At 37.0% G+C, this 13,761-nt stretch overlaps 1 protein-coding gene across 2 annotated transcripts in view; it reads left to right on the top strand.

Moving 5' to 3' along the window:
• GXYLT1 (glucoside xylosyltransferase 1) overlaps positions 1–13,761 on the top strand; it is a 52,034-nt gene that overhangs the window by 19,933 nt on the left and 18,340 nt on the right. For both annotated transcript variants that reach the window (XM_081249037.1, XM_081249038.1), the window contains 3 exons: positions 4,011–4,182; positions 9,467–9,592; positions 12,538–12,789. In XM_081249037.1, the coding sequence (XP_081105163.1) occupies positions 4,011–4,182; positions 9,467–9,592; positions 12,538–12,789 (550 nt within the window). The remainder of the gene's footprint in view (positions 1–4,010; positions 4,183–9,466; positions 9,593–12,537; positions 12,790–13,761) is intronic.

The following is a 13,761-nucleotide window of genomic DNA, read 5'->3' on the forward strand; positions in this document are numbered from 1 at the left end:
GGGAGGCATGTGGTGGCAGACATTTAACATGATTGGTTGTTTGATCCCCTGGTTAAGGTGGCGGTGTCACATTTCTACACCGTAACAGTATCTTTATCCCCTTTGTAATGTGTGGGGATAATACCTTGATACTCTGTGGTTTTAGCATCCATTAATTATTCTTGTTCAAACAATCTATTGCAGTAGTGAATGCAAAATAGTGTTTTTTGTAATTCTGTCATTCCTTCTACATTTATTGGTTGGTATTCATCTTTAAAGGAGGGTTTCCCCCTCCGCCTTACTCTTTATTTAGTATCATTTTGGACTCACTGATTCAGTTTTTTAATAGAATGTGTTACCATTCATTGCTTTCACAATTCTAGTCTGTACTCAGGCTATGCCACATTTAGTAATGGGGACCCTCAGGTGTTACCTTTGAATTATCTGAAGCATTTCTTCTAATCATGTATCTGTAGAAAAGTAGGTATGACTTTAAAATGTCCTTTTTGGATAACATTTCTTTAAATCCACAGGGACTTTCTCTTATCCACACTGTGATTAATACATAGCATATTTTTGTAGATCCTGACAATATTAACACCATTCACTTGGGACCAAAATTACTTGAATGGCTACTTCCCTACAACTTCTTCGAAGGTTTTAGTTATCCCTTCCTCTAGTGTAAAAGCTTACTTTAGATTTCTTCCAGTTGCAGTTACTTCCAGTTCCTGGGTCTAGGGACAGGGTGGTGAGCAGAGACATCTTTAAAATATGTTTTGTCTTGTCAGTTTAGCTGTTGGAGTCTGTACTGTATATAATGCTTTTGCTAAAAAGGGACACATAACAGAAAAACAAGTGCAATATTGTTGACAATACTACTACTTTTATAGAAATTGGTGGAAGGAGTGCTAGCTGTGTGATTAGAACAAGCCTTTCTGCAGTGCCTGAGAGCAGGAGTCCCTGGGACTGACCTTAGAAGGACTTTTTTTCCTTGAAGAGCATTTAACTTATTTCTCTTGAGAAGGTTTATTATACTTCTGTATGTAGAGAGTTCTGTGCCAAACAGCACATGACTATTATGGCTTACTCTTTAAATCTCTAGGCTTTTAGCTTTGGGACAGGATCTAGTTATGGCCAGGTAAGCAATCCGAGCCCATTATAGATTCTCAAATCTTGGTGCTTTAATGAGGGTCTTTATACCCTCATGAGGAACAGGACCTGGAGGCATTTATCAGAAAGCTGAGACAATGGAGAGCTCTGTGAGATTGTTATGTGTCTCGATTGCCTTCTCTTTTACTTGTGTCATTGTGGCTTCCACTGCTTTCAGGTGAACTGGGTTCATGTCCCCTTGTTTAGGTATAGAAAGTGTAGATGGTCTCCCCTCTGATAGGGCTCCAAAGTTATAGACTGAGGGGCTCAACAGAAACGAGGGGAATGGGTAGAGAGGGTGCAGACGAGGAAGCAGGCACTGCTTCTTTCTAATTCCTGTCAGTGGAAAAGAATAGAGCTTTCAAAAGACCCAAGCTTATGCTGTACCTTATGAGTGAAAGAGGTAGCACAGCAGGTGAGTGGTGAAAGGCTAAACTCTGGTAACCCTGTAACAGAAGATGGTTGGGTAGCTGGATAGCCATGTGCAAGATTATGCAGTTGTCCCCTCCTCAAACCACTCATAAAAACCAGTTCCTGGTAGATTGATCTAAATTTTAAAGGCAAAGTATGTACCTGATGTTATATCTTAATAACTTGATGAAGAATGAGCTATCACCACCGCTTCTCGAATAGTAAATTCCCCTTCCAAGAATACCACTTTTTATGTGACTTCTCCATTTAATACCATTAACAAAGTGGTGTAATAATGTTTAACTTCATGAATTATCCAGGGAAGGTTTCTTTTTCTTAAAAGCAGTTGTTGTTGTTTGTTTTTAAAGCACCTCATCTTTAGAATAATTGGCCCATTAGTCTGAATAAAGGGTAGGTTATCAAGGTATTGTGTTTCAGCCTCCCAGTTGAGGGATCAGGGAAGGAAATGACTCTTGTGTTTTCTAGGAGATTCGTATTCATGCTGAAAAGCCTTTCTGCTCCTCTGCTTAAGGCTGACAGTTACAGTAATTGTGTAGGTAAGAGATGTCCCATGTAAGAGAAGTGCACCCATTTTCAGGCCTCAGGAACTCAGACCAGAAAAGCATCAGTTTCAACTGCTGTCTTAAATGTCTCTGGGCCCTTGGCAAGCAAGCTTGTTAATATGACTGAATAGATCCATAGTAAAAGCAGGAGCACGTTATATATATTCAGACTTTATCATTAATAGGATAAAAAATTAATAATTCCAAATGTTTAATGTTAAAACATTAAGTTATATGAATTTGATATTCAGGTGTGTTTTATATAGTCAATTGTTTGTATTTAATGTTATTTAGTATTATTTTCTGTTTTCTCATATCCTGGTCAGTTGAGGGACTACCCATGAGCAAGACCAAGATTTTCCTCAGGAAACAGTTCTGGGTCCACTCGGACACATGGACACATGAACACTCAAGATTCCAAAGTCCTGTGCTAAGGAACATAACTACGACAATTTTAGCTTATAAATTTAAGAAAAATGATTATTCACCCATCCCTGCTACTACAAAATTTCAGTAATGGGTACATACAACTGTTAACATTAAATAGTTTTATTTCTAATCCCCTTATACATTTTACAGAAAGGATCTCTGTAACTAAAAATTGAGTTAAAGTCAAATTTGTATGTTTTTAGTTTTGGAATGTTTGTACTTCATAATACTTTAATGTGCTACTAGTTTGTTTTATGTTGTCTTCCACTCCTACATACCTTTAGCTGTCAAAAAGATTATTTTATGTCCTAATTACAGATGAGGTCTTTATTTCATATTGTAAATGTTAATTGTTTAATAACAATGCAGTCACACATAATTAGTTCTGTTCCTTGTATGATGGTGGAGTATTACTGGTTCAGTGGTAAGGTGCTTGCGCTGCCGCTCTGTGTTAGAGGTAGGGTCTAACATAGCCTAGGCTGATAACTGGGGTTTAGGAATCTTTCCTTCCTTCCAAAATGATGTGCTACTAGCGTTTGGCTAGTATTTTTAGACCACCTCAGAAATTTTTACTTCTCACTGATTACTTGATAAATGGGACTGCACAGTTAAAAAAAAAAAAAAAAGAAGTATGTGAAGGAAGCTTCTTGTAATCAGCATGGTTGAAGATTGGATATAATACTGAAATATTTGTGGGTGAATTTATATCTGGGTTTGCTTCAAAATGATCTTTTGGTTAGTGGAAGGGGCTGTGGGGAGGGGTTTTAGAGGAAATAAGAATACCTTTGAATGGATAATTGTTGCAGCTGAGAGATGGGTACTTGGAGATTTACTGTTGTATTCTCTCTACTTTGGTGTGTTTGAGATTTTTTTTTTTAAGTAAAATAGTTAAAAATTAAATGGAAGACCTTCAGATCAGTGCTGCTCCCTTTCTCAAGTGGGGGTTTCCTTGAGAGAATTAAGCTCTAATGTCCTACAGCATCCAGAGTGAGTAGTGAATTAACTTCTCTCCCATGCATCCAGAATGATGCTAGTTATGTACCATTCTTGGGGGAATGCGAAAGTGGTAATTTTTTGTGTTTTGTGGTTCCTGGTGAGGAACATTAGCTGAGAAAGGCTGGTTGAGGGTATAGCTATATATATGATTGATTCAACAGTATACTGTTTTGTAATTTGATGTGTCTTTGCTTTTTAAATAGAAGGTTCAAACTTCAGGGTTTTTTTTTTCAATTGAACTATAGTTGATTTACAATGTTGTGCTGGTTTCTGGTGTACAGCAAAGTGATTCAGTTATATATATATATTCTCTTTCATATTCTTTTTCATTTTGTTTTATTACAGGATATTGAATATAGTTCCCTCTGCTGTACAGTAGGACCTTGTTCAAACTTCAGTCTTTGAACACGGTCAGAACACCATGTCGTTAACATGTTACCCTGTACTAACACTGTTGGAAAATGTGGTTTTCTTTTCTATCAGGTATAGTCTGAAAATGGAGCCCGCTGAGAGAGTGCATCTAGCCGTAGTTGCCTGTGGGGAAAGACTGGAAGAAACTCTAACCATGTTGAAGTCAGCACTTATCTTCAGCATCAAACCTCTTCAGTTCCATATTTTTGCTGAAGATCAACTGCATGATAGTTTTAAAGGCATAGTAAGTATTTGGACTTAGTCAAGCCTGTATAGTTGAATATTTAATGGTATATATAGTAAAATGTTGTTGAACAAAAATATGTATTCTGCAGCTCTGCCCTATAAGAGTGGGGACTGTTCCCTGCTGCCACTTCCATCTGCGCTTCCAGATCTAGGGTGTAAGAGGAAGACTTGTTTTTTAAAAGGAGTTAGGCTACTTAGAGTCCTTTGCCAAGCATGGAGGTTTTATTTTACTGGCTATAGTTCCAGGATGTTTTGACTGAGAAGTCCTACTTCTTAATTGTGTTCCCATCCTCGGCTTGAGAGTGCCTCAATCAGAGTGTGCATGAAGGTTTTAATTCTGTTTTGAGTGGAGGGAAATCTTAACTGACAATATGGAGGGAAGTAGCTTCTTGCTTTGGTAAGAAAGTTTCTTATTTTGGTTTTGTATTAGTTACAGTCAGTTTGGCTGCAACGGCAGAAAACCCAAAATAACAGTGGCGTAAACAAGATAGAAGTTTATTTCTCTCTTATATAAAAGTAGGCAGTCTGTGGTATATGGCAGTGCCGTGTCTTCAGGGATTCTGTTTTTTTCTCTCTTGTGGCTGAGCCATCTTTAACATAAAGCTTCTACCTCATGATCCAAGATGGCTACTCAAGCTCCAGCCATCACACTCATGTTCTAGCCATGAGGGAGGAATGAGTGAAGAAGGGGGTTCTCCTCCTCCTTTCTAAGGAAACTGTCTAGAAGTTGCACATGACATTCCTGCCGGTATCTCATTGGTTTCAACTTAGTCATGTGACCATATCTAGTTGTTTATGTGGGTTGACAATATACCCTTTTAATCAGGACTGCCACATAACCTTAACAAAAAAAATTATTCCTATGCAAGAAGAGGAGAACAGATAAATATAGGAGGGAGAACATATACGAAGAAGAAAATTCACCTGAAATCTCATTACCTTGTGTTCTGAGATGGTGGTGAAGATGATAATGATTATCCCCGCACCATCTCTTATCTCTCTATCTACACTCAGTTAAGCTTTCAAACTGATTTGGATTTTTTTGCTTGATCTATGTAGGAAAAGCGTATTCGATTTTTTTCAGGTTAAATTAGTTCATTTTGCATATTAAGTGAAAAACACTACTTGTGACCTCAAGTCTTTTAGTTTTCTGCTAAAATCTTTGATTCCAAGAGGCATAAAGCTTTACTTACTATTTTACAAGGAATGAAATTAGAACATTCTCTAACACCATACACAAAAATAAACTCAAAATGGATTAAAGACCTAAATGTAAGACCAGAAACCATAAAATTCGTAGAAGAAATCATAGGCAAAACACTCTTTGACATAAATCATAGCACTATTTTTTTGGATCTGTCTCCTAAAGTGCAAAGGAAATAAAAGCAAAAATAAACCTAATTAAACTTAAAAGCTTTTGCACAGCAAAGGAAACCATTGACAAAACGAAAAGACAACCTACTGAATGAGAGAAATATTTGCAAATGATATGACTAATAAGGGGTTAATATCCAAAATACATAAACAGCTCATACAGCTCACGATCAAATAAAACAAACAACCTGATTAAAAAATAGGCAGAAGAACTGAATAGACGGTTCTCCAAAGAGGACGTGCAGATGGACAAACAAGCACATGAAGAGTTGCTCAATGTTGCTCATTAATCGTCAGGGAAATGCAAATCAAAACCACAATGAGATCTCACCTCCCACCTGTCATAATGGCTATCTATCATCACAAAGACCACAAATAAGAAATATTAGGATGTGGAGAAAAGGGAATCCTCATATGCTGTTGGTGGGCATGTAAATTGGTGCAGACACTGTCGAAAACAGTATGGAGGGTTCTCAAAAAATTAAAAGTAGAACTACCATATGACTCAGCAATCCACTCCTGGGTATATATTTGAAAAAAATAAAAACACTCAGAAAAGATACATGCACCCCAATGTTCATAGCAGCACTGTTTACAGTTGCTAAGATATGGAAGCAACCTAAGTGTCCATCAACAGATGAATGGATAAACAAGAGGTGGTGTGTGTGTGTGTGTGTGTATATATATATATATATATATATATATATATACACACACACACACACACACACACACACACATACAATGCAATACTACTCAGCCATAAAAAAGAATGAAAATTTTGCCATTTGCAGCAACGTGGATGGGCTTGGAGGGCATTGTGCTAAGTGAAATAAGTCAGACGGAGGAAAAAAATACTGTATAATATCACTTATATGTGGAATTTACAAATTACAACAAACTAGTGAGTATAACAAAAAAGGAACAGACTCAGAGTTAACAGAGAACAAACTAGTGGTTACCAGTGGGGAGAGGGAAAGGAGGAGGGGCAATATAGGGGTAGGAGATTAAGAAGTACAAATTATTATGTATAAAATAAGCTACAGGATATATTTTATATCACAGTATATCCTGTATATAGTGTGGGAATGTAGCCAATATTTTATAACTATAAATGGAGTAACCTTTAAAAATTGTGTACGTGTACCGTACACCTGTAACTTATATAATATTCTACATCAGCTGTACTTCAATTAAAAAACCCAGAAAAGGGCTTCCCTGGTGGTGCAGTGGTTGAGAATCTGCCTGCTAATGCAGGGGACACGGGTTCGAGCCCTGGTCTGGGAAGATCCCACATGCCATGGAGCAACTGGGCCCGTGAGCCACAACTACTGAGCCTGCGCGTCTGGAGCCTGTGCTCCGCAACAAGAGAGGCCGCAATATTGAGAGGCCCGTGCACTGCGATGAAGAGTGGCCCCCCGCTTGCCACAACTACAGAAAGCCCTCGCACAGAAATGAAGACCGAACACAGCAAAAATAAATAAATTAATTAATAAACTCCTACCCCCAACATCTAAAAAAAAAAAAAAAAACACACAGAAAAAAAGCTTTACTTACTGTTTTAAAATATTTCCAGTCTCTATACTTGTGATATGTGCTTTTGTGATCTTAATCTTATTATCTGGATTGTTTTCTAAAATATTAACTGAGGAATTAATCTCATCCTAACAGTTCAGAGAATAGTAAGAGATTGCTACCAACTAGGAAACCTTTGAAAATGTAATATAAAAGCAAAATAAATTTATTGCTTCATCTTATATGCGGCTTCTGTGTTGTCTTCAAATCTGGCTGAGTTATTGCTTGTATAATATATACTCTCTCTCTCTCTCTCTCTCTCTCTCTATATATATATATATATATTTTTTTTTTTTTTTTTTTTTTTGCGGTACGCGGGCCTCTCACTGTTGTGGCCTCTCCCATTGCGGAGCACAGGCTCCGGATGCGCAGGCCCAGCAGCCATGGCTCACGGGCCCAGCCGCTCCGCGGCATGTGGGATCTTCCCGGACTGGGGCACGAACCCGTGTCCCCTGCATCGGCAGGTGGACTCTCAACCACTGCGCCACCAGGGAAGCCCTATATACTATATTTTTAAACTTAGTTTTTCTTTAACTATCATGGTTAACTCTGAGACTGTTTGGTTTTGCTTTTGACGAAGGAGAATCAAATATTTTGTGGAATGTGCTTTTACTGCAGAAAAGATGATTAGATATTAGAATTTTAAAAATGACTAAGATTTCATTTTGAAGTTGGTATTGAAAGGATCTTCTTTTAAAATTATTTATTTACTTATTATTTTTAGCTGTGTTGGGTCTTAGTTGCGGCACATGGGATCTTTTGTTATGGTGCCTGGGCTTTTCGTTGCAGTGTGTGGGCTTCTCTCCAGTTACAGCACGCAGGCTCGAGAGCGTGTGGGCTCTGTAGTTGTGAAGCGAAGTCCCTTGAAAGGATCTTTAAGTGATTTATAAGTCACACAAGGAAAATAAAATAATAGTGTTTGAAACTAATTAACAGAGACATCAAAACAGTGTGTTGGAGGTAAAGCTATTCCCTTAAACTATGTTGGAAGGCATTGATTTTGTGTGTGTTTGTGTGTGTGTGTGTGAGAGAGAGAGAGAGAGAGAGAAGGAAAGAAAGAGGGAGGAATTAATGTTTTTAAAAATCCCTTGAACAGGGACTTCCCTAGTGGTCTAGTGGTTAAGAATCTGCCTTCCAATGAAGGGGATGTGGGTTCGATTCCTGGTCAGGGAACTAAGATCCCACATGCCGCGGGGCAACTAAGCCCTTGCACCGCAACTACTGAGCCCGCGCACCACAGTTAGAGAGCCTGCGTGCCGCAACTACAGAGCCCATGCACTCTGGAGCCTGTGCGCCACAACTAGAGAGCCCACACTGTCTGGAGCCTGCGTGCCACAAATAGCTCATGCGCCACAACTACTGAGCCCATGCACTTAAGCCCACACGCCACAAGTAGAGAGCCCGAGTGCCAGAATGAAGGATCCTGTGTGCTGCAACTAAGACTGGATGCAACTGAAAATAAATAAATAAATAAATAAAAATAAAACAATAAAAAATAGATATGTGTTGAGCATTTTAAAAAGTTTAAAAAAAATAAAAATTACTTAACAGAGACATAATTCAAAAAGAGATCATCTTCAGCCTGTTATATAAAATGCTTAGTTTTTTCTTCCCGCAAAAATTGTGAATGCTCTGTAGGAAATTTAAATCAACAATTCTGTTTAAGCAGCAGTGATAGGTAATACTTAAACTGAATTTGAAGCAATTCAGTGTCTTGAAATGCATTTGGGATACTAAAGAGTAAACGTGTTCATTATAGATTTTCAGATCAGAAAATCAGATTTTGCTTTTTGTAATGATTTTTTTAAAAATCAGCACTGGATATGTATTTATCAAAATATTTTATTGCCAGGAATATCTGTGGACATTGAAACTATATAGATAAATATTTTTTAATCAGTTTTTCACATTGGTCTGACTTGGATTGTGAATATTTTCTGTTATACATACTGTGGTAATAAAATTAGTGCTTAATTTTTCTGAGTTTATCTTGTTTAGGGATTGAGAGGATTTATACATCAGGTCAAGCTGATGGAGGCGAACAGTTTGTAAGGCTCTTTCCATTTTGGTTTTGTGGTTGATATCCTTATAATTTCAACTGTCCCTCAGATCTTTATGGTGGAGTCTTTCTAGCATATTGGAATGACTAAGATTTTGAATGAAAACAAAATGGTGGGAAAGAAGAATCTAACTTTCTCTTAAGTGTGTATGACTTACAATGTATAACATCTTAAATTTTAGCTTTTGAAAAATAATCTGTTGGTTTATGATTTTGCAGAGAAAGTGAAACAAATCTAAACCGAGTTCTTTTATTTTTTATTTTTTTATTTTAGCTTAACAGCTGGTCATTTCTACAAACATTTAATTATTCATTATACCCGATAACTTTTCCAAGTGAGAATGCAGCAGAATGGAAAAAGCTCTTTAAACCGTGTGCTTCCCAGAGATTGTTCTTGCCAGTAAGTTTTTTCTCCGGTGTTTTTTTTTTGTTTATTTGAATGTTGCTTTTACACACACAAGTTAATGAAGAGTTCCATATAAATCAGTTAAATAAAAATACGTGTATGATTTTCCCTTTGAACATTAGAAGAAAGAAAAACTTCCCATAGAACAAATAAAAGCTACAATAAAAAAACCTCTGTTAAAAACGAAAAATGTAAATAATTATTTGTTGAAATACTATTTCTTACATTTTAATTTATTCAGTTGCTATAAACTGTTTCATCTCTAAGGAGTTAGAGGTTGTCAGATCTCAGTGGAGCCAAGTCTTTGCCAGGAGGAATGCAGTGGCAGGATCACCTGCCAGTTGTAGACTGCATTTATAATTTGGGAAATGAAGTAGATCATTAGATAATCATTTCTGTCTTAACAGCAAGCCAGTTCACCTTTTCTAGCTGATATTTTAACACAGACACAAAATTTGAGGCACGTGAACTCGAAGGGAAATGGGAACCATTTATTCAATGGGGCTGTTCTTTGGTGGTGGTCTCTGGTGATAAACCCTGATTATTTTTTTTAATCTAAAAATATTCAGGGACTTCCCTGGCGGTCCAGTGGTTGGGACTCCGAGCTTCCGCTGCAGGGGGCACGGGTTTGGTCTGTGGTCAGGAACTAAGATCCTGCAAGCCGCGTGGTATGGCCAAAAAAGAAAAAAAAAATTAAAAATAAATAAAAATATTCAGAAGCCAGCTTACCTCTTCCATTTTGAATTGAATTCACTGATAGTTTTAAAATTCTCAGTAGTTGTTAGAACCACTGTAATGTTTAAAATAGTTATGGTAGTTAGAAATATTAAGTTTAAGAAGCTCACAAGTTTCTGGAAGGTATATGAAGAAACTTAAGTTACTTGTTATTATTAAGTGGATTAAGGCAATTCTTAGCATATTAAGAATAGAGTTTATCAAATCCAGGATGTCAGTTAAAATTTAAAATTAAGTTACATTTTGATAGCTGAGTCTGCCTAACCAGTAGCTTTATTGCTGAGCATAAAAAATCTGGGTCCTAGGATATCTTTCTCATTACTTGCTTCCATTGTAAGAAGCACACAAATAAGGGATTAAAGGGGAAAAGCCTAAGAAGTTTTAGGTACTTCATGTAGGTCTTAAATTTTAAAAATTAAAAAAAATCTTATGTTGAATCATTGCAATGTTACATCATTTACTTAATAGTTTGAGTGCCTCTGTTCTACCAAGTATCTGTAATGAAGTGCTGGGTATATAGGAATGATTGAAACAGAGATTTCTTGTTTTCATAGAGCCTGTTGTCTGATGTGGGAGGCTGACATTAAACAAGCACATTATAACATTAAATAAGCACAGATATGTCACTGAAAAACAATGATGAAAGAAGCATGAGGTTACAGTCATTGCTCTTCTGTTTTATTCTGCATTATTAACAAGTTTAATTGTTGATGTCGTGATAGGAAATTTGCCAGATCATTTAATGATGTAATCTGGTTAAATCCCTAAATGGAATTTGAATATTAAATACTTGAAGCCGGTCAAGTTGTCCTCGTCCTTCACTCTTACTTCTGCATCTTTTTAACCAGATCTAAGTAAATTCATTTTTCTAAGTAAAATCCTTTTTTTTTTAACTAAGTTTCTCCTCTAAAATAGATGGATTAAAAGAACCAATGTAAGCTCTGCCGACCCCTTGTTCCCCCAAAAGGAGCCATAGAAAAATACTGATGTGGTTATTATTTAACCTTATGTATGAACTCCAGTTGGCAGTGGCTCCCAACAGTAACCCTGGAGCTTCCTGTAGTGTCTTCCTAGACTGCTAACAATACAAAAGTCTGTAAACACACATTTGTCTAATGGTACAGAAGCAAAATGTTGATACAAAAACAATTTCTCTTACTCTTTGCCCCCCAAAAAGAGAGAGAGGAACAGACATCCTCATACATAAATACCCTTTTAATTGTAGTCTTTGAACAAGTGAGACTTCCCTACTCAGGCTCTATAGTCAACTGTCAGATATTTTTCCCCAGCCTGATACTAAATCAGTGGGGGCATGGAGTGATTTCAGCTTCGTAACTGCTCACCTTCGTAACTGCAGGAGGAGGTAGCAGCTTTGAAAAGGAGCAGAATGAAGATCAAGCTCTTACCCTCATTGTATTCTTAACCAAAAACCTTTAGGTTAACCTAATCATTGAGTCTTACTAATACACTGGGATAGGCAATACATTTAAATTCACAGGAGTCACATTCTAAAGTGTATGGGTAAGGCAGAAATAAAAACTTACCCTTGAAAATTCCTATAAGAGATGCATGTTGGTGGTTTAACGTCTCTCGGAAAGTGACATAGTGAGTCTTCCAAGACAAGTCTTGTCTTTGCCCTTGCTATGTAAGTGCACACTTTCTTCGATTTGTTGGGAGATAGTAAGCTCAGAAATAAGAGCATAGACTCTGGAGTTAGGTGGTCTGGATTTCAATTTTGTCTCTACCATTTGCTAGCTGAGCCCAGAGTGAGGTAAAGGTGCTGGCCATTAGTGTTACAGGCTGAGGGGACGAGTTGAGAAGATCTTCATTTGTACTGATTAATTTCTGTATTTACCTCAGGAAATTAAGATTCGATATGTCAGTTCACCGAAGCTAATGTTATTTTCCATTATGAAAAACATTTCCACCCTAGTCTTTGAGGATACTGCTTTTATTTTTTCTTCCAATTTTTAGTATTGAGTTTTTGTTCTGATTTGTTTTTATAGCTTTTCTTCTCTAAAAGTTAATTAAAAAGATTAGCAGACTATCTATATATGCTCTTGTAAAAAATGACAGACTTGGGAAAAACTACTTTTAAAAATTAATGTCAATTTCTCTCAGGTATTTTTTAAATAATGAAAGCCTCTTTCATGTTTTATATTAAATAGAGTTATAGTTAATGATTCAAATATCTTTCCCCACAGTTAATCCTGAAAGAAGTTGACTCACTATTGTATGTCGACACTGATATCCTTTTTTTACGGCCCGTTGATGATATTTGGTCTTTACTAAAGAAATTTAATTCCACACAAATTGCTGCAATGGCACCAGAACATGAAGAGCCTCGAATAGGCTGGTATAATCGCTTTGCCAGACATCCATACTATGGAAAAACTGGAGTGAACTCTGGAGTTATGTTGATGAACATGACCAGAATGAGAAGGAAGTATTTCAAGGTAAGTCACCGATCCAGGTTAACTTATCTCTCTTTTCCCTCCATATTGTTTGGTTTCCAATTTAATTTTGCTTTATTAAAAACTAGATCGAGCTATTCAGAATTTTTCCACTTAACTAGAATAATTGAAGAAAAGTGTGTTCTTAGTATTCTGTTTATTAGAGCATTACAGTAGGTCAGAGCAGATGGCGTTACAATGAAGTAACAGTGCAACAAGTGTGAACATCACCTTCCTAGATTGGTATTCCAGGCAGGAGTTGTCATTTTGTAGTTGTGCAGCCTCATAATACTTGAATCTAAAGTGTGGTACATCCTGGGGGAACACAGATTGTGGTTAAGAGCTAAAGACTGTCCTGTTGGCTTGGTTCAGACGCTGAGATCTTGGGTAAGTTTTGAACATCTCTGGGCTTTGATTTCCTCATCTGTGAAATGGGATGATAGATAACAGTACCTATGTCATAGGGCTTTTGTGAGGGTTAAATTAGTTAGAAGGGAGGCTAACACATAGGAAATGTTGGCTATTTTGGTGCTTTTGGAAGTTAACTTCAAAAAAAAAGTTCCTGTGTGTTTCTCATCTCTCAAATTGTGGGGTCAGTGGAAGAGTGAGGCTATTTAAATTCTCTGATTCTGCATATTCTGAACACATGAGTGTGTTGTACTGTTTACCAGTTTCATGCTGATGAGTCCTTAAGTCGTTGTAGTCTGGGGGCATTGGAGTCAAGTGGTTTAGCCTTACGTTTAGCTTTGCCACCTGTTCACCACAACCACTAACCAACTAGTTAACTTTCAAATGTCAGTGCTCTCAGCTGAAAAATAGAGATAATAAATGGACTTATGTAGGTTGTCTTTTTTAAAAGAGACCCATTCAAAATGCTTAGTACAGAGCATGACACATAGTAAGCACTTCAGTGTTAGCTAAAAGCAGTGGCTTCTGAAACACTGATAGAGACTCACTGTTTATCCCTTTACATCT

Source organism: Mesoplodon bidens (assembly GCF_964165515.1).
Source record: "Mesoplodon bidens genome assembly, chromosome: 11".
NCBI lineage: Eukaryota > Metazoa > Chordata > Mammalia > Artiodactyla > Ziphiidae > Mesoplodon > Mesoplodon bidens.